General features: G+C 38.1%; 2 protein-coding genes across 5 annotated transcripts in view; one reads left to right on the top strand and one right to left on the bottom strand.

Annotated features, from left to right (window-relative positions):
• The window catches only part of LOC133649000 (uncharacterized), a 1204785-nt gene that overhangs the window by 735381 nt on the left and 442317 nt on the right, over nt 1-27087 (top strand). The window lies entirely within an intron of this gene.
• Nucleotides 4460-27087, bottom strand: part of adam19b (ADAM metallopeptidase domain 19b) — a 42787-nt gene continuing 20159 nt past the window's right edge. Inside the window, exons 12-20 of one of the 4 annotated variants that reach the window (XM_062043748.1) lie at nt 17161-17269; nt 16684-16900; nt 13696-13773; nt 11693-11801; nt 11497-11623; nt 9122-9224; nt 5510-5689; nt 5331-5435; nt 4460-5241 (exon numbers count right to left, since the gene is read on the bottom strand). In XM_062043748.1, the coding sequence (XP_061899732.1) occupies nt 5343-5435; nt 5510-5689; nt 9122-9224; nt 11497-11623; nt 11693-11801; nt 13696-13773; nt 16684-16900; nt 17161-17269 (1016 nt within the window). In that variant the 3' untranslated portion in view covers nt 4460-5241; nt 5331-5342. The remainder of the gene's footprint in view (nt 5242-5330; nt 5436-5509; nt 5690-9121; nt 9225-11496; nt 11624-11692; nt 11802-13695; nt 13774-16683; nt 16901-17160; nt 17270-27087) is intronic. The other 3 variants (XM_062043747.1, XM_062043750.1, XM_062043749.1) reach the window with 3 other exon arrangements.

The raw sequence follows: 27087 nt of genomic DNA, 5'->3' as shown, positions 1-27087 counted from the left end.
ACACACACACACACACACACACACACACACACACACACACACACACACACACACACACACACACACACACACACACACACACACACACACACACGCACACACACACACACACACACACACACACACAAATTAGATGTTACATCAGCGGATGATCCCTGCTGACATGAGGTCATTAAACATATTTTCATAAGGGCATCCATTAGCAAGCTCTAATTAGATTGAAAAGGCTTTCCTCTGAACTCAGATGGAGTCTATTGACTGGACTTCCTCATTGATCTGCAGCTGAGTGAGATGAAACCTGGGCTGATTTTAGTCTGTCGCTGTAAAAAAAAAGATCTTTGCTGACGATGACAACATTGATGAACATGTATTTAAATAAAGGAGTCCACCCTGAGTCTCTCTACTCCTTGTGACATTTTCCTCTCATTAATAATTGGTGTTGACCTTTCATTGCAAAGACTTGACTACACCTGCCCCGCATGGCCTTAAACACCAAGGAATGCACTCAATATTAAAGATATAAATAATAAATAATGATAAATGGGTTATACTTGTATAGCACTTTTCTACCTTCAATGTACTCAAAGGGCTTTGACAGTACTTCCACATTCACCCATTCACACACAGATGGAGGGAGCTGCCATGCAAGGCGCTAACCAGCAGCCATCAGGAGCAAAGGGTGAAGTGTCTTGCCCAAGGACACAACGGACGTGACTAGGATGGTAGAAGGTGGGGATTGAACCCCAGTAACCAGCAACACTCCGATTGCTGGCACAGCCACTCTACCAACTTCGCCACGCCGTCCCATTATGATTGGAGAGACAATTTTAACATAACGTTCTATATGAGCTAGGCTCTTATGTAATAATACCGGAGCGGGAATCAGACCCTGGCCCAAAGGAAATGTGTGGAAAAGGTTGAGCTCATCAAGGGTGCAAGTTCAGGCCTCATTAGGCCTTTCTGCAGGTGGGGTCGTCTTTTACGTCCCCCGCTGGGGCGTCACCCTAGTGTTTCATCCCTCAGCCAATCATCATCCCTCATAAATGGATCGCCACGGGAAGCGACATGTTAGTCGGACACTAATTGTGCTCAGCAGGAGAGGCTGCTCACAATTAAAGCTGTCTGCCACCAAGTGCAGACATGTGACCCTCAAGTGTCACATGAGGGTCACATGCGCATGTGAGTAATATATACAAACCCCGTTTCCATATGAGTTGGGAGATTGTGTTAGATGTAAATATAAACATAATACAATGATTTGCAAATCATTTTCAAGCCATATTCAGTTGAATATGCTACAAAGACAACATATTTGATGTTCAAACTGATAAACGTTTTTTTTTTTTTTTGCAAATAATCATTAACTTTAGAATTTGATGCCAGCAACACGTGACAAAGAAGTTAGGAAAGGTGGCAATAAATACTGATAAAGTTGAGGAATGCTCATCAAACACTTATTTGGAACATCCCACAGGTGAACAGGCAAATAGGGAACAGGTGGGTGCCATGATTGGGTATAAAAGTAGATTCCATGAAATGCTCAGTCATTCACAAACAAGGATGGGGCGAGGGTCACCTCTTTGTCAACAAATGCGTGAGCAAATTGTTGAACAGTTTAAGAAAAACCTTTCTCAACCAGCTATTGCAAGGAATTTAGGGATTTCACCATCTACGGTCCGTAATATCATCAAAGGGTTCAGAGAATCTGGAGAAATCACTGCACATAAGCAGCTAAGCCCGTGACCTTCGATCCCTCAGGCTGTACTGCATCAACAAGCGACACCAGTGTGTAAAGGATATCACCACATGGGCTCAGGAACACTTCAGAAACCCACTGTCAGTAACTACAGTTGGTCGCTACATCTGTAAGTGCAAGTTAAAACTCTCCTACGCAAGGCGAAAACCGTTTATCAACAACACCCACAAACGCCGTCGGCTTCGCTGGGCCTGAGCTCATCTAAGATGGACTGATACAAAGTGGAAAAGTGCTCTGTGGTCTGACGAGTCCATATTTCAAATTGTTTTTGGAAACTGTGGATGTCGTGTCCTCCGGACCAAAGAGGAAAAGAACCATCCGGATTGTTATAGGCGCAAAGTTGAAAAGCCAGCATCTGTGATGGTATGGGGGTGTATTAGTGCCCAAGACATGGGTAACTTACACATCTGTGAAGGCGCCATTAATGCTGAAAGGTACATACAGGTTTTGGAGCCACATATGTTGCCATCCAAGCAACGTTACCATGGACGCCCCTGCTTATTTCAGCAAGACAATGCCAAGCCACGTGTTACATCAACGTGGCTTCATAGTAAAGGAGTGCGGGTACTGGACTGGCCTGCCTGTAGTCCAGACCTGTCTCCCATTGAAAATGTGTGGCGCATTATGAAGCCTAAAATACCACAATGGAGACCCCCGGACTGTTGAACAACTTAAGCTGTACATCAAGCAAGAATGGGAAAGAATTCCACCTGAGAAGCTTAAAAAATGTGTCTCCTCAGTTCCCAAACGTTTACTGAGTGTTGTTAAAAGGAAAGGCCATGTAACACAGTGGTGAACATGCCCTTTCCCAACTACTTTGGCACGTGTTGCAGCCATGAAATTCTAAGTTAATTATTTTTTGCAAAAAAAAAAAAAAAGTTTATGAGTTTGAACATCAAATATCTTGTCTTTGTAGTGCATTCACTTGAATATGAGTTGAAAAGGATTTGCAAATCATTGTATTCCATTTATATTTACATCCAACACAATTTCCCAACTCATATGGAAACGGGGTTTGTACAAGTTTAACTTTTGCATCTTATTGCACATAACTGTGGTGCGTTTAAGGAGCCTCGATTAAAGTTAGAAACAGAGGTGTCACTACTTCTTTAAGGATATGGGGGAGACTTAACCTGCAGGAAAGGCACTACTAATAATACATTCATAGTAATAATATGGTATTATTATGATATATATTACCACTGATGATAATATATGGCTAATCTCTACTTTACACTCTGAAGTAAAGGGTAACTTGACAGATGTATAATCATATTTAAGAGAGTAATGACTGGTTGTATTGTTGAATGTTTGTATCAATATTTAAATTAATAATCTGGCCACTTTGTATTAGAGTTGCTGGAACTTTTTCAAATCCAAATGTATGTAGTGGGATTTATATAGATATGTTCTAGATATGTTAATCTAATATTTGTCAGGCTTGTCACTGACAGTTTGGTTAAGTTTTAGTTTTTCCTCTGTGTTTGTTTTATTTCCTGTCAGCACTCTTATTTTTGTTCAGTTTCCTGCTTGTCTACCTGAGCGCTGTTTCCCCTCAGCTGCGGCTGATTGGCACCTGGCCACACCTGGTGTCAATCAGCCGGCTGCTATTTAGACCGGCCTTGCCCTCCAGTCAGTGCTGGAGTATTGTTGACTGTAAGCTGTTTCCTGTATGCTGTGGACTGTTTGCGATCTCCAGTTTTCTCGTTTCCTGTTTGCTGCTTCCTGTTCGCTGTTTCCAGTTCACCTGTTTTCCTGGTATCCTGTTTCCTGTTTCCTGGTTCCTGGTTTGTGTTTTTCCAATATTTTTTGGACATTAAAAATCATGTCTTCCTTTATCAAGCCTGCCATCTCTGCATCTTGGGGTTCGTCACCACCAATACCTGACAATATTTAAAAAGCCAAAAACATAATTAAGTTGTAACATTTGTTTTAAAAAGCTAGTTTAAATCAAACCCATGCAATAATTTGTTTAGTAGTGCATGTATACATACCAAGTGTGTCCTTTCAAGAGTTTTGTGTATGGGGGCCCAGAATTTAGTGTTATGCCTTTGCTGACGTACCACAACATCCCCATATGTGACCATAGGATAAACAATTATACTCCAGTACTAGGACTATCGTGGCCACAAACAGCCGGGCTTTACAGCAGGGGTGTCCAAAATGCGACCCAGGGGCCATCTGGTGCCCGTGATTCGTTTTGTCATTGGCCCTTGGCACAATGCAGATAGAAAAAATTAACAAAAAAAATACAGCAAAAGTACAATAACATCTAAAATGTTAATTATCAACTGAAAATAATATGAATAACACAAACCATGGTCTTTAAATGGGTTGTTTGGCCTTTTAAAGAATAAATAATTTAAAAAATATTCCATGATATCCTTTGATTTCTCGGGAAGAGACTTGGTAGAAAAAGTTGGAAGACCTCTGCACCAGAACGTCAAGGACTACAATTAGGGAAAATGACCAAATCCTTTTGAGCTGCTGAAAACGGACGCTTGCTAGTTTTTTGTTTTTTTTAAATAAAGAATATATTTTGGCATACTGTATTATACCAAAAACTCTGAATTAAAATATGCATTCATTACTTTAAATAAGCACAATAATATTTTAACATACTTTAGTATTCATCACTGAGTATTAACAAATCGGTTGCAGGAAGTGCTGTTAAAAAATATCGAAGTACTTAATAATGTGATGTTTTTGTGGAAACTCTTAAGAGGCTAAAGTCAATTGTGTGTGTAAACAAAGCCAAAGAGGTTGAAAAGCATAACATGATCTGTTTTATTGAATTTCAGGAAAAAAAAAAAAAGTGAAGTGACCGAGCCTGAGTTTGCATAGAAGTTATTTGGAGAAAGATGACATTTGGCAGCATCAATATTTTCATATTACTTACGATACAACACCAATTACTTCCCAAAGTTTTAATAGTACCTTGAATTATGACAAAGCTTTCACGTTGTTGCCTACGATCAATGCTATTGTACAAATGAATTAAAAAAAAGCAACATGTATTTTTTAAAATCATCCATTCAATAAGCGTTTACATATATGACAATGTAATAGGAATTGTATTTATTAGAAATATACTAATTGATTACTTTGAAATTAAGATGTAAAAAAGCCACTTAAAAAAAAATAAATAAAAAGATTTGCTACATTTCTGCCACCTAACTAACTACAGGTAGGTCCAGTTCTAATCCCACCAAATAAGAAGCATAATAAGCACTTCAGCCTTATTTTCTTAATATAAGATATTCATTTACAGCTGATGCTCTTTCTTCCAGAAGCACCATGTTTATTAGTTACTGTAAACATTCATGTTGTTTTGGGAATAAATACTCCAGATTTTCAAAGAATTCACATTTTCCTCTCTGAGCTGCTGTGTAAATCAAATGCAGTCCACAGGTCGAGTGTCAAGTAAAGTATGTTTTTTTTTTAAGTGATGACTTGGTCCCCGACATCTTCCTGAGATTCAAGATCTAGGAGGAGTGATACAAATAAGATTGCAGTTATGTCATTTCAAATTCACTAATAATGCTGACTTTTGATGGAGGCAACTCTTGCTCACATTTTGTCTAAATCACCTGTTTGCATTTGTATGTCCAGCAGAGGGCGCCAAAGCAGCTTTCCCCCTCAGCAATGCATTAAGGGTGACCGTTTGGCCGCTTGGTTGCTAAAGAAAAGACAATGTTTGTTAAACACTACAGAAAAAATAAAGAAATGTCAGAAATAAATCATCACGTTTACCACTGATGGTCTACTGACAGGACAAGGCGGTGGAGGTCTGTTAGGTGGTTCTGGTCGGGGTTCAGAAGGTGAAGCAGGTGCAGGTCCTGGGGGTGCGGGAGGGTTTCGCTTATGAAGCGGTACAGGTGGTGGTTTCAACGCAGGACGCGTGACAGCGTGTTTGGAGCGCATTGGATAGGCCTGAAATAGATAAGAACAGGAAGCAAATTGAAGTGATTAGTACTAATGTTACCTTACAGAGGATGCATCATTTTCTGGAATGCCCTTCCGGTAACAGTCAGAGATGCTACCTCAGTAGAAGCATTTAAGTCCCATCTTAAAACTCATTTGTATACGCTAGCCTTTAAATAGACCCGCCTTTTAGACCAGTTGATCTGCTGTCTTTTTTCTGCTCTGCCCCCCTCTCCTGCGTGGAGAGGTTATTAGGTGACCACAGATGATGCCGCTAGCTGTTCAAAGTTGGGACCACTCATCTGTGCATCAGTTGGGGACGTCTCTGCGCTGCTGACTTGTTTCCACTCAAGATAATCCCCTGCTGGCCCCACTATGGACTGGACTCTCACACTATTAATTAGATCCACTCGACATCCATTGCACCGGTCGCCCAGGGGGGAGGGGGGGTCCCCACAATACCCAGCAATATGTTTGGAGGAGAAAAGGTGAGGCCTTTAATCCCAGGAACATCATACCTACCGTCAAGCATGGTGGCAGTAGTAGTATGCTCTAGGCCTGTTTTGCTGCCAATGGAACTGGTGCTTTACAGAGAGTAAATGGGACAATGAAAAAGGAGGATTACCTCCAAATTCTTCAGGACAACCTAAAATCATCAGCCCGGAGGTTGGGTCTTGGGCATAGTTGGGTGTTCCAACAGGACAATGACCCCAAACACACGTCAAAAGTGGTAAAGGAATGGCTAAATCAGGCTAGAGTTAAGGTTTTAGAATGGCTTTCCCAAAGTCCTGACTTAAACCCCGTTGAGAACATGTGGACAATGCCGAAGAAACAAGTCCATGTCAGAAAACCAACAAATTTAGCTGAACTGCACCAATTTTGTCAAGAGGAGTGGTCAACAATTCAACCAGAAGCTTGCCAGAAGCAGTGAAACTTGCCAAGGGACATGTAACCAAATATTAACGTTGCTGTTTGATACTTTTGACCCAGCAGATTTGGTCACATTTTCAGTAGACCCATAATAAATTCATTAAATAACCAAACTTCATGAATGTTTTTTGTGACAAACAAGTATGTGCTCCAATCACTCTATCACAAAAAAATAACAGTTGTAGAAATTATTGGATACTCAAGACAGCCATGACATTATGTTCTTTACAAGTGTATGTAAAATTTGACCACGACTGTATATGTTGATTTCAAAGAAATAACGATAGTTGAAGGACCGGAATTGACGCTGTGGCGTATTTGCTTACATGTTACGTACATTGCGTTAGTTGTTTACAAAAGTTAGTTGAAGAATAAAGCTAACATAGATCCAAACTGATGTCCATGTTGTCTCTAATTAACAGCCATAGAAACATTACAACCCTCAAATATATTCATCCATGCATATATTGTATTACTTATACAATTTTTTATGAAAAAAACCCACAAATAATTACGGTCTGGCGACTTTTCTTTTATTTAGTAGTATTAGTAGCAATTTCCTTTGTTCATTTGCAGAATCCGGTCAACTTCCTTTGTGTTCACTTTATGCAAGTGACGTCGAGGCCACATTTATACCTGAGTCTGATAAAGTTCACATTTTACCTGCAGTGTAAACAGTCAGTTGGAAAAAGTCTGATTTGGGAAAAGTCTGATTTGGAGTATAAACGTAGTCTGTGTGTAACAAACGAGTAAGTTTACCCGTGTATCATTGTGCAGAATCAAGTGCCCAAACAAAGAATCCCACCACACGTTGGTGAATTCGTCTCTGTGCTTTCATATTGAGTCCAGCTGCAAAATAAGCCACTATAGGGCTCAAAAAGTTGTGAATGGCAGCACTTTGATTAAAAAAAGGGGAGAAACACTTTTGAAGTAAAGCACACAAACAAAAACAAGTAAAAAGGTGCCGTTTGTGTGGTGCTACGTTCCCGTCCTCCCCACTCATCGCAGTCTTCACCCAAAAGGGTCTTCATTAAACACACAAGTGATGTTAAATGTACATTTATCGATTTTATACGTCATTCATATGCATTTGCATTGTTTTCTGATTGTGAAACTAATTATTCTCCATAAAATAAGTTTTGTGTTACTATTTTTGGACTGACTATTTCTTAAGGGCAAAAATGGCTTCAGTTTTTGGTCTTTCTCACCAAAATATGTCACATGAAACAGAACACACATATGCTGTGATACAGGATAATCTTCGGAAAAGGTAACGGGATGTTATCTTTAATACAATGCAGATAAGTGGTAGTCTCTGAGACTCAAAACTGGTTAGGCGAGGAACTAATTACATGTTATCAACAGTGTTGTGTTAGTTACTGAAAACCAGTAACTAGTTACAGTTACTAGTTACTTTATTTAAAAAGTAACTCAGTTACTAACTCAGTTACTTACACCAAAAAGTAACTATTTAGTTACTTATATTTTTTTATTTTTTATTTTTTTAAGGCCCCCTTTAATGCCCTTTTAGCCTTCATTTCAGTACTGTTATTGCACTGGAGAATAATACAATCTGTTGATCAACTTGACATGCATTTGCATCACTGAACTCTGCTAAGCAATGTGCTCTACATACAACACACAAAGACAAAGATGTGTTTCAAAGGGCCAATTTGTTTCAGGCCAGAACAAATTGACAAAACTATTTTAAATAGCTGCAACATAACATACATAAGTAACAAACAGCATAATAACAACATAGCTGTGTTGGTGAAGTGTGTCTCTCTTTACTAGCTTCGTCGAAGCATGTTGCTTTTGTAGCTGTTTCAGCAGATTTGAATTGCTAGGATAGGATCTTTGATACAAGACACAACTTACATTCAACTAAAATGTTATTTTCTTTGTGGTCGACAAAAGAAAAGTAGTGAGAATATCTCCAGGTTAAGAAACTTGGCTTCAGGCTTCGCCATGTCTTGTTAGTAAACACAGACACGCCCCCTCCCACAAACACATATACACACACAGCGCGCGGCGCACCTCTTCCTTGTTGCCTCTTCCGCAGCGCTCCAATAAAACACACTCGGATCTTCTCAGTTTCTAGCCGATGCTACATAAAAAATAACGTAAGATAAGGCAGTAACGCATCATGTAGTAACGGTAACTGAGTTACTGAATATAAAAAATAACACGTTAGATTACTATTTACCGCCGAAAGTAACAGCGTTACAGTAACGCGTTACTTTGTAAAGCGTTAGTCCCAACACTGGTTATCAATACGGTGGTCATTCCTGAGGGGGGAGAGGGTGAATATCACTATTTGAGGAAATATCGTATATTGGATGAGAAGTTGCTGAAAATGGTGTCAGAATTCTTACAAGAAGTCACATCTTGATGTTTGTACTATATTGCAATCTTGCATCCTTCCAAAATCAACATAACGTTGACAAAAACAAGAACGAAAGGTTAACTTGGCACATTTTCTGACAGGCGCCTTTTGTGACATTTCTGTACCTGCCGGCCTGAGTCTTGCTTCTTCAACAGGAATGTGGGGTTGGCGTGACCGTTCACATGGACGTCGGGGTGCAGAGGCTTGGCTTCCACAGGCACAGAACAACTGGAAGCAATAGACTACCTTGGTTACGTTTGCTTCAGTTAAAGGACGTCTTCTGTAACAGTATTCACAGCGCTTCACTTGTTCCACATTTTGTTATGTTAAAGCTTTATTCCAATAAACATACACAATAATTCAACTATTTATTGAATTACTGTGTATCGGTTAATATGTCTAATATTTATTTATGTATTTAATAATTGTTTACTTACTGTTTATTTGTTGTGTTACAAATAGAGAACAAACAAATGGGTTGAAACTGCTATGATATGAAAAAGGGTTGAATGAGCTCTGCTGGAAATATGTAATGTAATGCATTGTAATTGTATTGTATGCATGTTCGAAATAAACTGAAACCAACCAAAAATTTAATAAATTCAATTTGTCTTTAAAATTCTACAGACAATACTCCATAATGACAATGTGAAAAGTTTTTTATTTTTTTAAATTTTGCTAAGCATGGTGGTGGCAGCATCATGCTGTGGGGATGTTTTTCAGCGGCAGACGAGCATGTTCGGCAGTGCACAATCACGGAGTACTTACAAGCAGATGCATTTTGGCTTAAAAACTAAAGATAAAGGTGAAGTTATAACACTGAAACGCCCTCAGGAAGAGGTGCTTTATGACATGGCTAGCTAGCTAGCGGCTAGTATTTGTCCGCAGTCAGCAGTGTTATATCTACTTCAAAATCGCTAGTCCTTGTCTCCATGGCAACATATCAAGTACATTTGTTTCAAATATCATCCCTATAGGACGAGCGTTCGCTAAATATGCTACACTGCACACCAGAATCATGACAATGGATATGTTAACAAACGCCATTAGTGGATCTACACCTAACATCCACTGTAATGATACCAAGTAGAGGAGCGTATCTAGTCGATACTACTATGATTAAATCGATATGTTTTAGCATCACAAAATCTTCTTTCGTTTTTTGTTTATAAACTCAGGAAATATGTCCCTGGACACATGAGGACCTTGAATATGACCAATGTCTGATCCTGTAACTACTTGGTATCGGATTGATACCCAAATTGGTGGTATCATCCAAAACTAATGTAAAGTATCAAACAACAGAAGAATAAGTGATTATTACATTTTAGCAGAAGTGTAGATAGAACATGTTAAAAGAGAAAGTAAGCAGATATTAACAGTAAATGAACAAGTACAAACTGTAGATTAATAATTAATTTTCTACCACTTGTCCTTAATAATTTTGAAAAAATAATAGAATGGAAAATGACACAATATGTTATTGCATATGTCAGCAGCTAAATTAGGAGCCTTTGTTTGTTTACTTACTACTAAAAGACAAGTTGTCTTGTATGTTCACTAATTTATTTACGAACAAAATTGCAATAAGAAACATACCCGGTATGTTTAATGTACCCTAAGATTTTTTGTTAAAATAAAGCCAATAATGACATTTTTTTGTGGTCCCCTTTATTTAGAAAAGTACGTAAAAGTATGAAAAAGTACCGAAATACATATTGGTACCGGTACCAAAATATTGGTATCGGGACAACACTAGTCAGAATAGAGGGAAGGATGAATGCAGCAATGTACAGAGACATCCTGGATGAAAACCAACACTTCCCATCCAATCTGATGGAGCTTGGGAGGTGCTGCAAAGAGGAATGGGTGAAACTGCCCAAAACTAGGTGTGCTAAGCTCGTGGCATCGCATTTAAGAAGACTTCAGGTTGTACTTGCTGCCAAAGGTGCATCAACAAAGTATTGAGCAAAGGCTGTGAATACTTATGTAGATGTGATATTGTTGTTTTTCATAAATTTGTAAAAAATGTTTCAAAAAACGTCACATTGTAATTGTGGGGTATTTTCTGTAGAATTTTGAGGACAAAATTACATTTATTCCTGTGGAGGGGGGCGTGGCCTGCGGACCTGCAGCGAAACGGGGTGTGCCAGGACCGGCTTCGAGATCAGCGACAGGTGCGTAGATGGCCCACCTGGGCCTGGTTATCTAATCACCTGTCGCTCTGTTAAAAGGCAGCAGCCGGGGAGGAGAGAGGTGGTGGAGCTGGAGCGAGAGCGAGAGACAGCCAGAGAAAGACGATTGCTGAAAAGCACCTGAGAGACATTATTGAAAAATATAACAGTGTTGTAACCCTGATCCGGGCTCGTGTGGAATATGTTTGGTGGTCCGAGGAACCCCGAGGAGGGAAACCTCCACAATTCCATTTTAGAATAAGGTCATAACATAACAAAATGTGGAAAAAGTGAAGCGCCGTGAATACTTTCTGGATGCAGTGTACCTTGGTACAGGTGCTGGCGATGAGCTCTTAAGGGGATGCAGTTTATGTTTGTGGCAGCACCACAGTCCAACAGCCAGCAGAGGGAAAATAACCAGAGGAAGGACCAGCAGGATGAGAAGAAGATTGCCTGTTGGAATAATGTGTGTCTAAAAAGTGTTTCCAAATCCTGTTCATACATGAAAGTAAGTTTCCTTACTGTGACCGTTGACAGGTCCACTGTCCACACTACCTCCCGCCCCCCTCTGGACACACAGAGGAGGAGCCCAGCCACTCTCACAGTGGCAGTTGTGGTTGTTGTTACACAGCTAGTGAGAGAGGAGGAAAGTGTCATGTGACAACTTGTCTTACTTCCTCATAGGGCCTGATTTGCTAAGACCGAAATACCACATGCTAAACAGCATGTGCAATCTATAAAATAGCGTGTACTATTAGAGAGCGTATTGCATGTGATCTACCAACACTGTGTGTGTGTGTGTTTGAAAAGTGGCGCAAACCATCTTATTTAAAAACATAGGGGGCATCACCATGGAGACACACTCATTTACAGCACATTCATGTTATCATGCTCTTACCTGTAGCGTTTTGCTCTGTTTTTAAACAAGCAGCAGACATGCACCACTTTTAATGGGCATTTTAGAAGAAGTCCTGCGGTGCATCTACAAATCGAACACCATTAAAAAAACACTAAAGGAAACCAAAACGCATCAATTTGAAGATTTAAAAATCTCCAAAAGCCTCTCAATTATAAACAATGCAAAACTATACCTCAATGAAAATGCACTCCGTACTCTATACTGCACCTTGGTACTCCCATACTTTACATACTGTGTTGAAGTATGGGGGAATATTTACCACAACACAATTCATCCTCTGATCATATTACAGAAAAGAGCAGTGCGGATCATTCACAACGTTGGTTATTTAGAACATACTCATAATCTGTTTATGCAATCAAAGTTGCTCAAATTTGATGACCTTGTTAAATATAATACCTTAATTATATAAAGCATTTAACAAATAATCACCCCTAATCTACAACGTTTTTTTATAAGACGAGTGCAGGCTCATAACTTGAGAGGCTTTGGATATTTCTTATTGCCGAGAGCTCAAACCACTCGTAAATGTTTTTGTGTGTCTGTATGCGGAGTAAAACTATGGAACAAACTGGACTTACAACACAAGCAATGCCAAACTATTAATCGATTTAAACTATTATACAAACATGGGGTCTGGTTCAAATATAGAGATGAGGGTGTTTAATTTGACCTGCTGTTGTACTCTGTCTCAAAGTGTTAAATGTGCTTAATGTTTCCTTACCATTATTGCTATGTTGTCTATTACCATTATTGCTATGTTGTCTATTACCATTGTTGCTATGTTGTCTATTACCATTGTTGGTATATTCATTATTCCTACATTGTTGATACAAATTATTGTTACAGTGTAATAATTATTGTTACCTGTGGTAATGCCACTATGATACAACATCTGTATTATAATCCTTGAACAAAGTAAGAGTGAAACTCATGTGAATAATAACTGAATGGAGAGCTGGGGGTGGGATTAAATAAATTATCTTCTTCCCACTCCCTTTAAGGCAAACTGGACAATCATGCATTACATACTATACTTTACCTTTTGCACTATATTAATTTATATTATTATGTGTTGTCAACTTTGTACTTTTTTATGTCATTGCCTGAAATTAAAAAAAATTAAAAAATAAAATGAAATGAACCAGCCCCTTATGTCATCTAACTGCTATAAAATTATAAAAGGATGTTACTGAATGGACGATATGTCTAATATTTGTATTTTTGACCTTTCAAATATGTTGATACACACGTAGGATTTTTGCAGCGCAAGCACCGATCCCTGTGTGTAATAGTTTGCGCATCCTTTTCACATGTGCTGAATACAACACAAACTAGAGCTCCTAAAACACAGTGATGAGTGTTGATAAATCACATTGCGCCTGCTGTACAATATATTTGCATTTTCTCCTCCCAGTCCTGTGGGCGTTTTGCTAATCAGCATATATTTTGCATATTAATGAGGACAAAAATGCAAAATGGATTGCACGCAGTATTCTGCTCACTTAAGAAACGCAATCCACTGTGCACACGTTTAGTAGATCAGCTTTGCGTTGTGCTATCAAGTTTGCATGTGTTTTAGTACACGCAAAGAATATAAACTCACCCCGTGTCCGTTGCATTTAGCATTGCAGTCATCAGCCCTGAGGAAAGATGCGTTACGGCATTCTCCATTGAAGCAAATCTATTGAAAGTAGGAAATAAATGTTATGCGTTACATTAAATTAAGCCTATTGCAGTGTTTCTCATGCATTCATTTATTTGTGGAGGTCTGGCATGAGTAAATATAGAGTAGATTTGTGTTTCTTGTGCGGAAGCATACATGATTAGTTGTAGAGCAAAATAAAGAGCCTTTTTTTTTTTTTTACATGGAGCAAAAAAGGCCTAATGTAACAAGAAAAGGTTACAATTTTGATACTAGTAACACAAAGGTGTGTCCTTTAATGAATGCTGTCAATGTTAATGCTTTAACTCACAAGTGTCATACTCAAGGCACGGGGGCCTAATCTGGCCCGCCACATTGTTCTATGTGGCCCATGAAAGCCTGGAAATAAAGTATGCCAATGAAGTACTTTATCCTTATTACCAAATGTATTATTTTTTTTCCATTTTGACAGAAAATCATTAATGCATACAATTGCTTATATTTTATACTTTAATATTATCTAATAATGCAACAAATATTACACCTAATTGTTTTATGTTGAAATAAAATAAATACTTAAACATCTGCTTGTCATATGATTTAAAAGCAAGTCATCTATCAAATTGTATTCGACAAAATAATCAAATTATTAGGCAAATGTGTAAAAATATGAGCCTATACATGTATATTCATATATATTCACTGTTACAAGCAGCCCTCTGGTGGCAGCCATAACTGTGATGTGAACCCAAATGAAAACAAGTTTGACACCCCTGCTTTAATTTTTGTGATTAATCCCAAAACGGTATCGCATTAGTTATGTATAATAATAATAATAATAGATTTTGTTTGTAAAAAAAGCACTTTCCATTGAGCAAACAACCTCAAAGTGCTACAGTGTATTAAATAAATAAATAAAAAGATAATACAAATAAATACAAATAAAAACTAGGACTAGCACGCATACATCTAAAAAAAAGGCTTTTTTAAAAAGAAGGGTTTTTAAGCCTTTTTTAAAAGCATCCACAGTCTGTGGTGCCCTCAGGTGATCAGGGCGAACGTTCCACAGACTGGGAGCGGCGGAGCAGAAAGCCCGGTCTCCCATTGTTCGTAGCTTTGTCCTCGGAGGTTGGAGGAAGTTAGTCTGTCCGGAGCGGAGGTGTCGTGTGGAGCATTTGGGGGTGAGCAGTTCATTGAGGTAGAGGGGGGCATTTCCATGGAGGCACTGGTGGGTTAATAGGGAGACTTTGTATTCAATGTATAAACGCAGATTAAACGCACCATTTAATTTGATCGCACAAGCTCCTTTACCTTAAAGGGCCCCTCTAATGCTGAAACATTTGTACTTATTTCATCGTTACAAATGATGTCGACAGTTCAAATTCCCTCTAAATAGAACCAGAAGTGATTTCAAGCTTGTTTTCTAATGAGTTTCAGCATATTTTGGAACGCCCACTTTTAGCTCCAAAATGTGGCTTGTATCAGCCAACAGAAGACTGGAGGTGTTTTTTAGCATCTAATATAACAATATTTTCTCACAGAATTTAAAGAAATGATCTGGCAGATGCAATGTTGCAGGGTGTAGCAACACAACTAAAGACTGGTCAGCCTGCATACATTTCCAAATTATGGGAATATGACGAAAGTATGGACCGCTCCACTCAAATTGTCTTGCGCAAAATGGGACGGACCAAATGAGAAGAGTGTAATTTGCAGCAAATGATTAAATAATTTTGACTTTGAATAAGAAGGGTTTTGGTCGGAGTTTGGATTAAATTCAGAGCCTGCGGAAAAACATAGAAAAATGAGCAGACCTGAAATTCAAAATCGAGAGCAAAAGAATGTAGGCCGCTAGTATTCTATTTTGCGTCTTACTCTACTGATGTTGTCCTAAAAATGCTTAAGGAAATGCTGGAAGAGCATTAGGAAACACAGGCTATGGTGTTTATGGAAGAGCAAGGAAGACATTTTATTTATTTTTTGCTGCCAGATTCATTTTCAGGAGCAAAAATACATAAAAAGCAGTTGTTAGTGAAATGTCGGTCTATGGGTCCTTTAACCGCGGATGCTAAATTAAATTCAAAGTACACCCAGATGGGACTTTAGATGAATTTGTTTTGAACAAGGACGTGCATTCAAGTTGAACATTTTCCTGTATGACATTCCGACAATAAAATTGCATTTGTGTCAAAATATTGAAGTTTTTTAAAAGTTCATTATAATTATGCATGGAAGTCATTTACTGTGATTAATCAAAACGCAAAAGTGTGATTACTGTATTTTTCGGACTATAAGTCGCAGTTTTTTTCATAGTTTGGCCGGGGGTGCGACTTATACTCAGGAGCGACTTATGTGTGAAATTATTAACACATTACCGTACAATATCAAATAATATTATTTAGCTCATTCACGTAAGAGACTAGACGTATAAGATTTCATGGGATTTAGCGATTAGGAGTGACAGATTGTTTGGTAAACGTATAGCATGTTCTATATGTTATAGTCATTTGAATGACTCTTACCATAATATGTTACGTTAACAAACCAGGTACATTCTCAGCTGGTTATTTATGCGTCATATAAAGTACACTTATTCAGCCTGTTGTTCACTATTCTTTATTTATTTTAAATTGCCTTTCAAATGTCTATTCTTGGTGTTGGGTTTTATCAAATAAATTTCCCCAAAAAATGCGACGTATACTCCAGTGCGACTTATATATGTTTTTTCCCTTATTTATTATGCATTTTCGGCTGGTGCGACTTATACTCCGGAGCGATTTATAGTCCGAAAAATACGGTAATCAGATGAAAAAAACAACAACTTTAATAGCACTTCTTAAAATATACAAATAACGTTTTTTTTTTAGCCTTTTAAAAATACGTCATGACCAATAAGGCAAATTACAATGCAGCTGTGTGCAGATATGATGAATGAATTATTAGTCTCACCGAGTCGTCGCCACATTTAGTTCCCGTCATGACGAGGCCGGGGTCCAAAGTGTCTCCCTGCGCCTCCTCGTCTCTCTGACCAGGCTTGTAGACGTGTGTCCCCATGCAATGCACCCTCTTGTTGCCCACACTCACGGTGGTCTCAATGCGCACCGCATTGCTCTCTATCGGCTTGGATGCTGAGGACAAACATTGGATCTTCCCGCATTTGGCGTCTCTGACACAAAACAAGCAAGACGCCTCATTCAGTTTGTCACGTGATGGACGACCAATAGATAAATACACTCTCTCCCTAGTCTACAGTCGCTGGGTGAAAAGTCTACGAAAGCCGTGTCTAAAAACATTAGGTATGCCAGCTGTGGCTGTAGGCAACCTATGGATGCAGCTTCATCCACTTCTGCTAATGTCCCATCCTCTTGGTGGTTTAGGTGAATAAACATCCAAATATGCGACATAAAGCAAACAAACAAAACTCACATGTCCTTACAGCTCCTGTACTTCCCAAAGAGATCTTTGCCACAGTTCCCATACATGTCTCCTGCCTCGTTGACCTTCTTAAAACACACGTCAGGAGCTGGACGGCCATCTGCATACAACATAAAAAACACGCACACACAGACGCACAAACGCACGCACACACATACATGGTGTTATTGGACCACCCGATGGAGAGCAGATGGCAACCTTTCACTGTTCTTTCACTGAAAAGCCTCCACGTGAACATGGACATCCTCCAACAACAATAACAAGTCAATGCATTTTTTCCCATTTGAATATTTAAGCAACCATGGCAGATACACTGTGGCTCACATAAGAATGAATATTAGATGACTCCTATTTTTGTAAGCTTTGACTCACACTGTATAAAAAATTCAGACCCTGAATATGAGACATGCTGTTTTATATTTGGGTTAATAAAGTACCGTATTTTTCGGAGTATAAGTCGCTCCGGTGTATAAGTCGCACCGGCTGAAAATGCATAATAAAGAAGGAAAATAACATATATAAGTTGCACTGGAGTATAAGTCGCATTTTTGGGGAAATGTATTTGATAAAATCCAACATCAAGAATAAACATTTGAAAGGCAATTTAAAAAAAATAAAGAATAGTGAACAACAGGCTGAATAAGTGTACGTTATATGATGCATAAATAACCAACTGAGAATGTGCCTGGTATGTTAACGTAACATATTATGGTAAGAGTCATTCAAATAACTATAATCATACTTGCCAACCTTGAGACCTCCGATACTGGGAGGTGGGGGGTGAGGGGGTGTGGTCGGGGGTGGGGCGGGGGGGGGGGGGGGGTGGTTGGGACGGGGGCGTGGTAGGTGGTGTGGTTAAGGGAGTGGTTAAGAGGGGAATATTTTTAAACTAGAATTCACCAACTCAAGTATTTCATACTGTGTATATATTATATATATATATATATAATATATATATATATATATATATATATATATATATATATATATATATATATATATATATATATATATATATATATATAAAATACTTGACTTTCAGTGAATTCTAGCTATATATATATATATATATATATATATATATATATATATATATATATATATATATATATATATATATATATATATATATATATATATATATATATATATATATATATATATATATATATTTTATTATACATATAAATAAAAGAAATACTTGAAATTCAGTGTTCTGGAGGCTATCCAGTAGATGGCAGTATTGTCCTGTTTAAGAGTGTCACAAAGACGAACAGCTTTACGGTAGACTAAACGTGACTGCTGTTGTTGTGTGTTGTTACCGCGCTGGGAGGACGTTAATGAAACTGCCTAACAATAAACCAACATAAGAAACCAAGAACTCGCCCTCGATCATTCTACAGTTATAACGTGATTGGGCAGGCACGCTGTTTTTATTGTGGGAAAGCGGACGTGAAAACAGACTGTCGCCACTGTCCCCATTCAATCATGTCACATTTATTAACACATTTATGTGTTTGATTCCAAATATAATTAATGACACAAGTAATTAGATGTATGTATTTATTTGAATTTGCATCATTTGACCTTCCATAAATGTATGCATGGATATGTAGATTATATATTTATACTAAGGCTGTCAAGTGAATATTCTTTTAAATCAGATTAATCACACTTTTGAACTGTGATTAATCATGATTAATCACAGGTTATTACTTGCTTGCATAAATAAAACTTGCTAAAGAAAATACCCCAATATTTGGGTACAAATGCAATTTGGTAGTGAGAATAAACGTGTTTTAAATGTTTTACTGAACTGCAAGTCATTGATTTGCTCAAAACTTGGTGACAGTAAGTATATTAAGAATTAGGTGCACTTTTTGAAAGTCGCTGCAATAATATAGCAAATGTACAGTATATTAACTAACAAACAAGTTTACAATTGTACGGAGCCCCTAAAGGGACATGGGGGAATTTTTTGTATTTATTTTATTAAACATTTTTTAAATTTTTTTTTAGACATGTTTGTCGTGCGCATGAGATACATGTCTAAAAAAATAAAAAATAAAACAATTATAAATTTTTATTTTTATTTTTTTTATAACTTTATAAAAAGTTTCTCGTGTGCACAAGAAACTATCTTGTGCGCACGAGATACCTGTCTAAAAAAAATCAAATAAATAAATAAAAATTATTAAAAACATTTTTTCCCCTATGTCCCTTAAGGGGCTCCGTACAATTGCACAATTTACACAAGTGTACAATTTACATCTGCATTTACTCTTCCTTAATTTAGGTAATTAAGTACATTTTATTTATAAAGCGCTTTTCACAGATAAAATCACTACGGGCTGAACAAAACATAGGTGAATTAAAACAATTCAATGAAAACAACAGGGGCAACATCATAAAAAAGGATGAAAGTGGATTAAAAATCGTAGTTAAAAGGTGCATTCAGTAAAAGCTTTACTAAAAAGAGAAGTCTTCAAATGTTTCTTAAAAGTGTCAACACAGTCAAGCTCAACAACTGTGTGTGTGTGTGTGTGAGAGAGAAGACGCCTTGACGAGAAGCCAGTGTGTTGACAAAAGACGTGACGGTTGTCAATAAAGAACGTGCCTCTCGATTCCCTCATTATGTTTTTTTTCTGCTGGGCTTCATCTAATTACAAAACCTTGGCTACACAAATAAACTTATATACTTTTTCAGATGACTGCGCTGATTTATTTTTTGTACAAACTAATTCTGGTTTGTACGACGTTAGTTGGCGACATAAAGGACATCTTGCTGCACTTGGCCCTCACAGATGTTAATGTCCTGTGTGCGTTGGCTGTGCATTTCCAAAAGACATTGTTAAAGGTATCTGTGGTGAACTGAGATAAACTCAACAAGCATTAATTGTTGTCCTCTGTTGCTGTCCATTTGGCATTCAGGCTAGCGACGCCATCCTCACTTTCATGTTCACTTTAAGACACTATTTTAAACTTGATGTGAGGCGATAAGAAAGTTTGTCGCTGCAATACTAACTGATTACCTCAGTTTTATCTAAAGTTCCATCGGAGTTTGGTTTGAAGGTCGCAGAGCACATCGCTCTAACTATCATCACACTGGCGTGTGACATCATCACTGCCTGTGAAATGTCCGCTGCCTTCCGGCGGTCAAAACAAAACACTGTGATTAATTTTCATTCATGTATGGTAATCACATGCGTTAACGTTGACAGCCCTAATTTATACTGCAACTTGCAAAAGGTTTGCAGTTTAAAATTCCTGTATGATAAAGTTCAAAATATCAATCAATCAATCAATGTTTATTTATATAGCCCTAAATCACAAGTGTCTCAAAGGGCTGCACAAGTCACAACGACATCCTCGGTTCAGGTCCCACATCAGGGGATACCAAAGTATCAAAATACCAAACTAAAGGAAGAACGAAGCACAAATCTGCATGACCCCTCTTTGTTTTAAGCATGGGCCTTGGTGTCATTAGGTGATCTGAAGTTTGAGAATAATGTCGTACTGAACTACAGTAATACAATTAAAATGTCATTAGTTTCAAGTCAAAGACCATTTGGGATTACTGCAAGGTTTAAGAATGAACATCAAGTCTCAAAGAGTGCACAACGCTCGATAGCTGGTAGTTACATTAGCCCCCTTTTGTGGTTAATTTGGGAAGTACTTGCAGTTCTCTCATACTGTAGGTGGTAAATATAGTACCGTCTTTTTCGGAGTATAAGTTGCTCCGGAGTATAAGTCACACCGGCCGAAAATGCATAATAAAGAAGAAAAAAAACATATATAAGTAGCACTGGAGTATAAGTCGCATTTTTTGGGGAAATTTATTTGATAAAACCCAACACCAAGAATAGACATTTGAAAGGCAATTTAAAATAAATAAAGAATAGTGAACAACAGGCTGAATAAGTGTACGTTATATGACGCATAAATAACCAACTGTGAATGTGCCTGGTTTGTTAACGTAACATATTATGGTAAGAGTCATTCAAATAACTATAACCAGTGTTGGGTTAGTTAATGAAAACCAGTAACTAGTTATAGTTACTAGTTACTTCATTTCAAAAGTAACTCAGTTACTAACTCAGTTACTTACACCAAAAAGTAATGTGTTACTTTGAAAAGTAACTATTTAGTTACTTATTTTTTTCTTCTTTTTTTTTAAAGCTCCCATTAATGCCCTTTAGCCTTCATTTCAGTACTGTTATTGCACTGCAGAATAATACAATGTGTTGATCAACTTGACATGCATTTGCACCACTGAACTCTGCTAAGCAATGTGGTCTACATACAACACACAAAGACAAAGATATGTTACAAAGGCCAATTTGTTTCTGGCCAGAACAAATTGACAAAACTATTTTAAATAGCTGCAACATAACTTACATAAGTAACAAACAGCATAATAACAACATAGCTGTAAACCAAATAAGTACTTTAACTTTATTTTTACATACACAAAGCCTAACCAGGCATTTTTTCCTCAAAGAATTCTGACACAAAATCATGTCACATTTCCCCAGTTTTAGTTTAGAGATAAGGAAAGATTGGCCTGGCCCACTAAAATCCCTCTTTATGTTTGTGAACTTTATAGTCTATACATTTTGAGTGATGTGATAGTCAACCACTCTAGAAGTCTAGGATGAAAGAGTATATAAGAGAATTGACAGCAAGGTTCCCTCTAAGGTGCGCCGCGCCTGTGCAATTGCGCACTGCTCAAGCGTCCTCTGCGCACGGCAAATCTATGCCACGCACAAAATCAAATAAAAAAATAAGCGCATAACAATTTTCAACACGACACGGACACGACAGAGAAAACAGTTTTCGTCATCATTGTTCAAATATTGTAACGTCTGTCGAGACGCTTTGAGGACATGAATTCCATCCATCACTTTACTGAGCAAAACTCTTTATTGTCGGCCATAAACACATCACCAAAACATTAGTAAAAAAAATGATATCTAGCAAAAGTGGTCATTTTCTGCAGTACAAACCAGACCAAAAGCAACTTTGTTAGATCAACAGCAACGTTGTTATATCAACAGCAGCCGCTCGCTCTTTCTCACTTGCGCCAACACATGCACATATGGCACTTAGCCAGTGTTGCGTTTACAGCCACACAAAAAGTCGGACAACTCCAACACCACACATAAAGTGTCATTCCAGGTCGTTACACTATTATTTACCAATCAAATGTGTGCTTATTCTAGTGTCATTTATTAGGAATCTTAATTTATAAATATTAATCATGAAATGCTATTAGTATATTAAATAAATACTCATAAAAATATATTTTTTACAAACATGAAGTTGCAGGAATGTACACATGATCCCCTGCTTACATCTCATTGTGCAACATGTGAATGTTTTAATGGGAACTAAATGCAATGTCTGAAAGGGGTACAAATTATTTCCAAAGCAGGACCTCAACCCAGACAAACAATACAAGTACACAGTTCATGAAAAACAATATTTGCTGTTATTGTCATTGTAAGTGGGCCTAAACACTTATATTAGAAAAGGAAATGACAGCTGTCATTTCATTATAATAATAAGAGAATGTTGTCTGTCTATCTGTGTTGGCCCTGCGATGAGGTGGGGACTTGTCCAGGGGGTACACCGCCTTCCGCCAGAATGCAGCTGAGATAGGCTCCAGCGACCCCGAAAGGGACAAGCGGTATAAAATGGATGGATGGATGGAGATTAAACTTGTTATTTAGTCAGGTTTGGGACAGGTGTGCTGCTGGTGTAGCCACAGTGTGCATGTCTGATGTTGCTCACATGGGCTCCACTCAATGCTCAGGGACTTTTTGCGTTTGCTCACACATGAACAATTAGAGGGAACATTGATTGACAGAGTGTGTACCTTCAGTGCTGAATGATGAGCAGAGGCAGAGTTAATCCTTAAGTCAGGGGTGGGCAATTAATTTTTACCGGGGGCCGCATGAGCAACCCGAGCACTGCTGGAGGGCCACATCGACAATATTTCAATTAAATTTTGCTCAATATTATTTTTGATGTATACCGTAAGATAAATAATAATAATAATAATAATAATAATAGTAATACTTCAACATAGTGTGTGTAACAGCATTCCATGACTAATATAAATAAATTAACATTAATAATAAATGACAGTAAAATAAGCACACGTATGACTGAGGAGTCATAGTGTAACTTTGTGTGGTGTTTGAGTTGTCCGACTTTTTGTGTGGCCATAAACGCACCAGTGGTTTAGTGCTATGCGTGTTGGTGACATATGACAAGTTGGTTTTGGCCTGGTTTATACGGCAGAAAAGGACTACTTTTTCGAGATAGTAGTGTTTTACTCATGTTTTTGGTGTGGTTATGTCCGAATATAAACAGTTTTGCTCAATAAAGTGATCGATATCATTCCTGTCCTCGAAGGATCTCGATAGACGTTACAATAATGGGTCAGGGCGGACCTACGTCACTTCCGCCTACCAATCCCCTAGCAACCGGGAATTCGTTGAAAACAAACCAGCTCACAGCGAACACAGCATTGACAGAAAAAGCATTTAACGAGCGTTGTGGCTTGGAAGTCGGCGTTAAATCCTTCATTTACGCATTTTTACTTATTCGCATATCGTGTGAAAAAACGAAAATGTATTATTTGCGTCAGACTCGTCTCAGTGAACTTTAAAGCTTCTCAGGCTTAGCTTAGCTTGCTAGTTAGCTTAGCCTGCGCGCTACTAAGAAAGAGACGCGGAGGTTATCAACAACAAGATCAAGTGTTACTGTATAAAATATTGAGAGATTTGAGGGCTACATGTATTGAATGGCAACATGAAAATTATAAGGTTTATTGGTTTTTAAAAACCCAACTGTTAAGTGCAAATTTAAACGAAACCGGTTTTCGAAAATAGCTAGCTGGGCTATAGACTATATAGTATATTACTTACTTAACTTAATCCTCTTCTTCCCGGATGGGAAATAAGGCTTCGACAACTCGACGCCATTCATCTCGCTGCTGTGCTCGTCTCTGTGCCTCGCCCCATGTAAGCTTCATCTCTTTCAGCTCCCCTTCAACTGTTCTTCGCCAGGTGTTCTTTGGCCGCCCTGGCTTACGTTTTCCCGGTGGTGTCCATCTTAACGCTGCCTTTGGTATCCTCTCGTTGTCCGGTTTTCGAAAATAGCTAGCTAGGCTATAGACTATATAGTATATACCGCATGTTATTTTTGTACAACAACAACTTCAGCTGTCGAACGTTATAAGGTACAAATTCAACAAGTACAACATTAGCACGGACGTATAGCCAAGTTGTGGTTAAGAAGGTGGATTTTTGTTCCTTATGTTTACCAGAAACGAAGTGATCCGAACATACGACCCGGGACTTTGGGGGACTCCAGTGAGAACTGTCCTCGTTTTCCCAGTGTAAATTAAGCTGCGAGCCATTTGTCTCGTCTCTGTGGGCTTTTATCACGCTTTGGCAGAACAAAATACAACCTTTGTTTTCCCTGTTTCCTGTTGTGGTTAGCACAACCAAAAACAACACAGTTTTTCGGCATTTTGGAGGCAGAATGACGGGTTTAACCAGCGTAGGTCGACAGGTTAAAGAGTAATGGCAACGGTTTGTTTTCAACGCCAGTCTGGTTGCTATGGCTCGAAGAACCCGTATGTAGCTCAGTTGCCCGGATGTCGGCCCTCACCCATTGAATGGTGTTCAATTGAACAGTGTTGACGAACACCGTTAGGGCCGCTTGTTGTCACTGTCACTCAAAGTTGCATTGCAACTTGGCCTTCTTAAAACCCATTTTTATTCACTGGCTTTTAACCCAGCATGAGACTTTAAACTGTTTTTAACTTTTAACTTTTTTAACTGCTTTTTATCTAACAAAATTGTTCTTAGGGTAATTTTGTATTTGCTTTTTTAATGTGTATTTTACTTCTGTTTTAAATTTTATTTTTTAGTCTGTCCTTTGCCTTTATTTCTTTGTGGTGTACAGCCCTTTGTTTTTCAACTGTGGTTGTTTTTAAAGGGCTTTATAAATAAAGTTGGTATGGTATGGTATGGTAAAATTACATAGAATAAATATGTTTATTTTGTTTAGAATTCAGATGAGATTTGATTTGGTGCGCGGCATATATTTGCTGTGCGCAGCAGACGCTTGAGCAGTGCGCAATTGCGCAGGCACGCACCTTAGAGGGAAAGTTGCTTTGCAGTCCATGTCTTGTTGGAAACACGCCATTCTTCATCAACTTTTCTCTTTTTAGCGTCTCGGGTGTAAACCGTGCATCACTTGTCGCTGCATGTGCACCTTCACTCGCAGGTTACACACGGACACACGCCCATAAATAATACTTTTCAAAATGAAAGCAGCACAGTTGTATTGCGCGCACGACATAGATGTTTTTTCAACTTTATTTTGTAATTAGTGATTGCAGCTGTTCACATTCACTCACAATCACGCACACGCATACGTCCACACGGAAGTAATACAAATAACGATTTTCAAAACAAAAGCATCACTCGACATAGATACTTTCTAAAATTTATTTTGTAATTTATAATTGGCCTCACGCGGGCTGGACAGGGACGCACAAAGGGCCGCAGAATGCCCAGGTCTGCCTTAAGTGGTGGTGGGAAAGTGGCATCGGAGTCTCTGTCTCTCTTTACTAGCTACGTGGAAGCATGTTGCTTATGTAGCTTGTTTAAGCAGATTTGAATTGCTGTTTTGGGCAGTAGATGGGATCTTTGATCCAAAGCACAATTTACATTTAACTAAAATGTTATTTTCTTTGTGCTCGACAAAAGAAAAGTAGTGAAAATATCTCCAACAAACTCGACTGCAGCTCCGCCATGATCAGACACGCCCCCGCCCCCCTCCTCTCTCTCCCCCCACACTCAGACACACACACAGAGCGCAGGTCTCTCTTCTCCGGTTTGTGACACAAGAAGAATGCAGATACATTTTCTTTTTCTTATGCCTTCTGATCTCTCTCTCTCTCTCTCTCTCTCTCTCTATGTCCACTACTTGATGTCCATATCCCCCCCTCCACACCCCTGATTGTAAATAATGTAAATAATTCAATGTGATTATCTTGTGTGATGTCTGTATTATGATGATAGTATATATGATAGTATATATCTGTATCATGAATCAATTTAAGTGGACCCCGACTTAAACAAGTTGAAAAACTTATTCGGGTGTTACCATTTAGTGGTCAATTGTACGGAATATGTACTTCACTGTGCAACCTACTAATAAAAGTCTCAATCAATCAATCAATCAATCAGAACTACGACACTAACACACTTTATACTACATTAAAAGTAACGTAAAATAACGCAGTAACGCATCATGTAGTAACAGTAACTGAGTTACTGAATATAAAAAATAACGCGTTAGATTACTAGTTACCGCCGAAACTAACGGCGTTACAGTAACGCGTTACAAAGTAACGCGTTAGTCCCAACACTGACTATAACATATAGAACATGCTATACGTTTACCAAACAATCTGTCACTCCTAATTGCTAAATCCCATGAAATCTTATACGTATAGTCTCTTACGTGAATGAGCTAAATAATATTATTTGATATTTTACGGTAATGTGTTAATATTTTCACACATAAGTCGCTCCTGAGTATAAGTCGCACCCCCGGCCAAACTATGAAAAAAACTGCGACTTACAGTCCGAAAAATACGGTACCATATTTTAAAAATAATCAAATATTGAAATAATTTAAAATATTGAATAATTAAATGTAATCGTACATTTAATTAATGACGCATTTAAATAAGTTTTGTTTTTTTTTTAATTAATTTTGTCTCATTTGACCCTACCTACCGTATTTTCCGGACCATAGGTCGCACCGGATTATAAAGCTCACTGCCGATGAATGATCTATTTTTGATGTTTTTTCATATATAAGGCGCAC

This window comes from Entelurus aequoreus, linkage group LG04 (genome assembly GCF_033978785.1).
Source record: "Entelurus aequoreus isolate RoL-2023_Sb linkage group LG04, RoL_Eaeq_v1.1, whole genome shotgun sequence".
Classification (NCBI taxonomy): domain Eukaryota; kingdom Metazoa; phylum Chordata; class Actinopteri; order Syngnathiformes; family Syngnathidae; genus Entelurus; species Entelurus aequoreus.
Note: the sequence above shows the minus strand (reverse complement) of the source record. Positions and strands in the feature narration are given on the sequence as shown.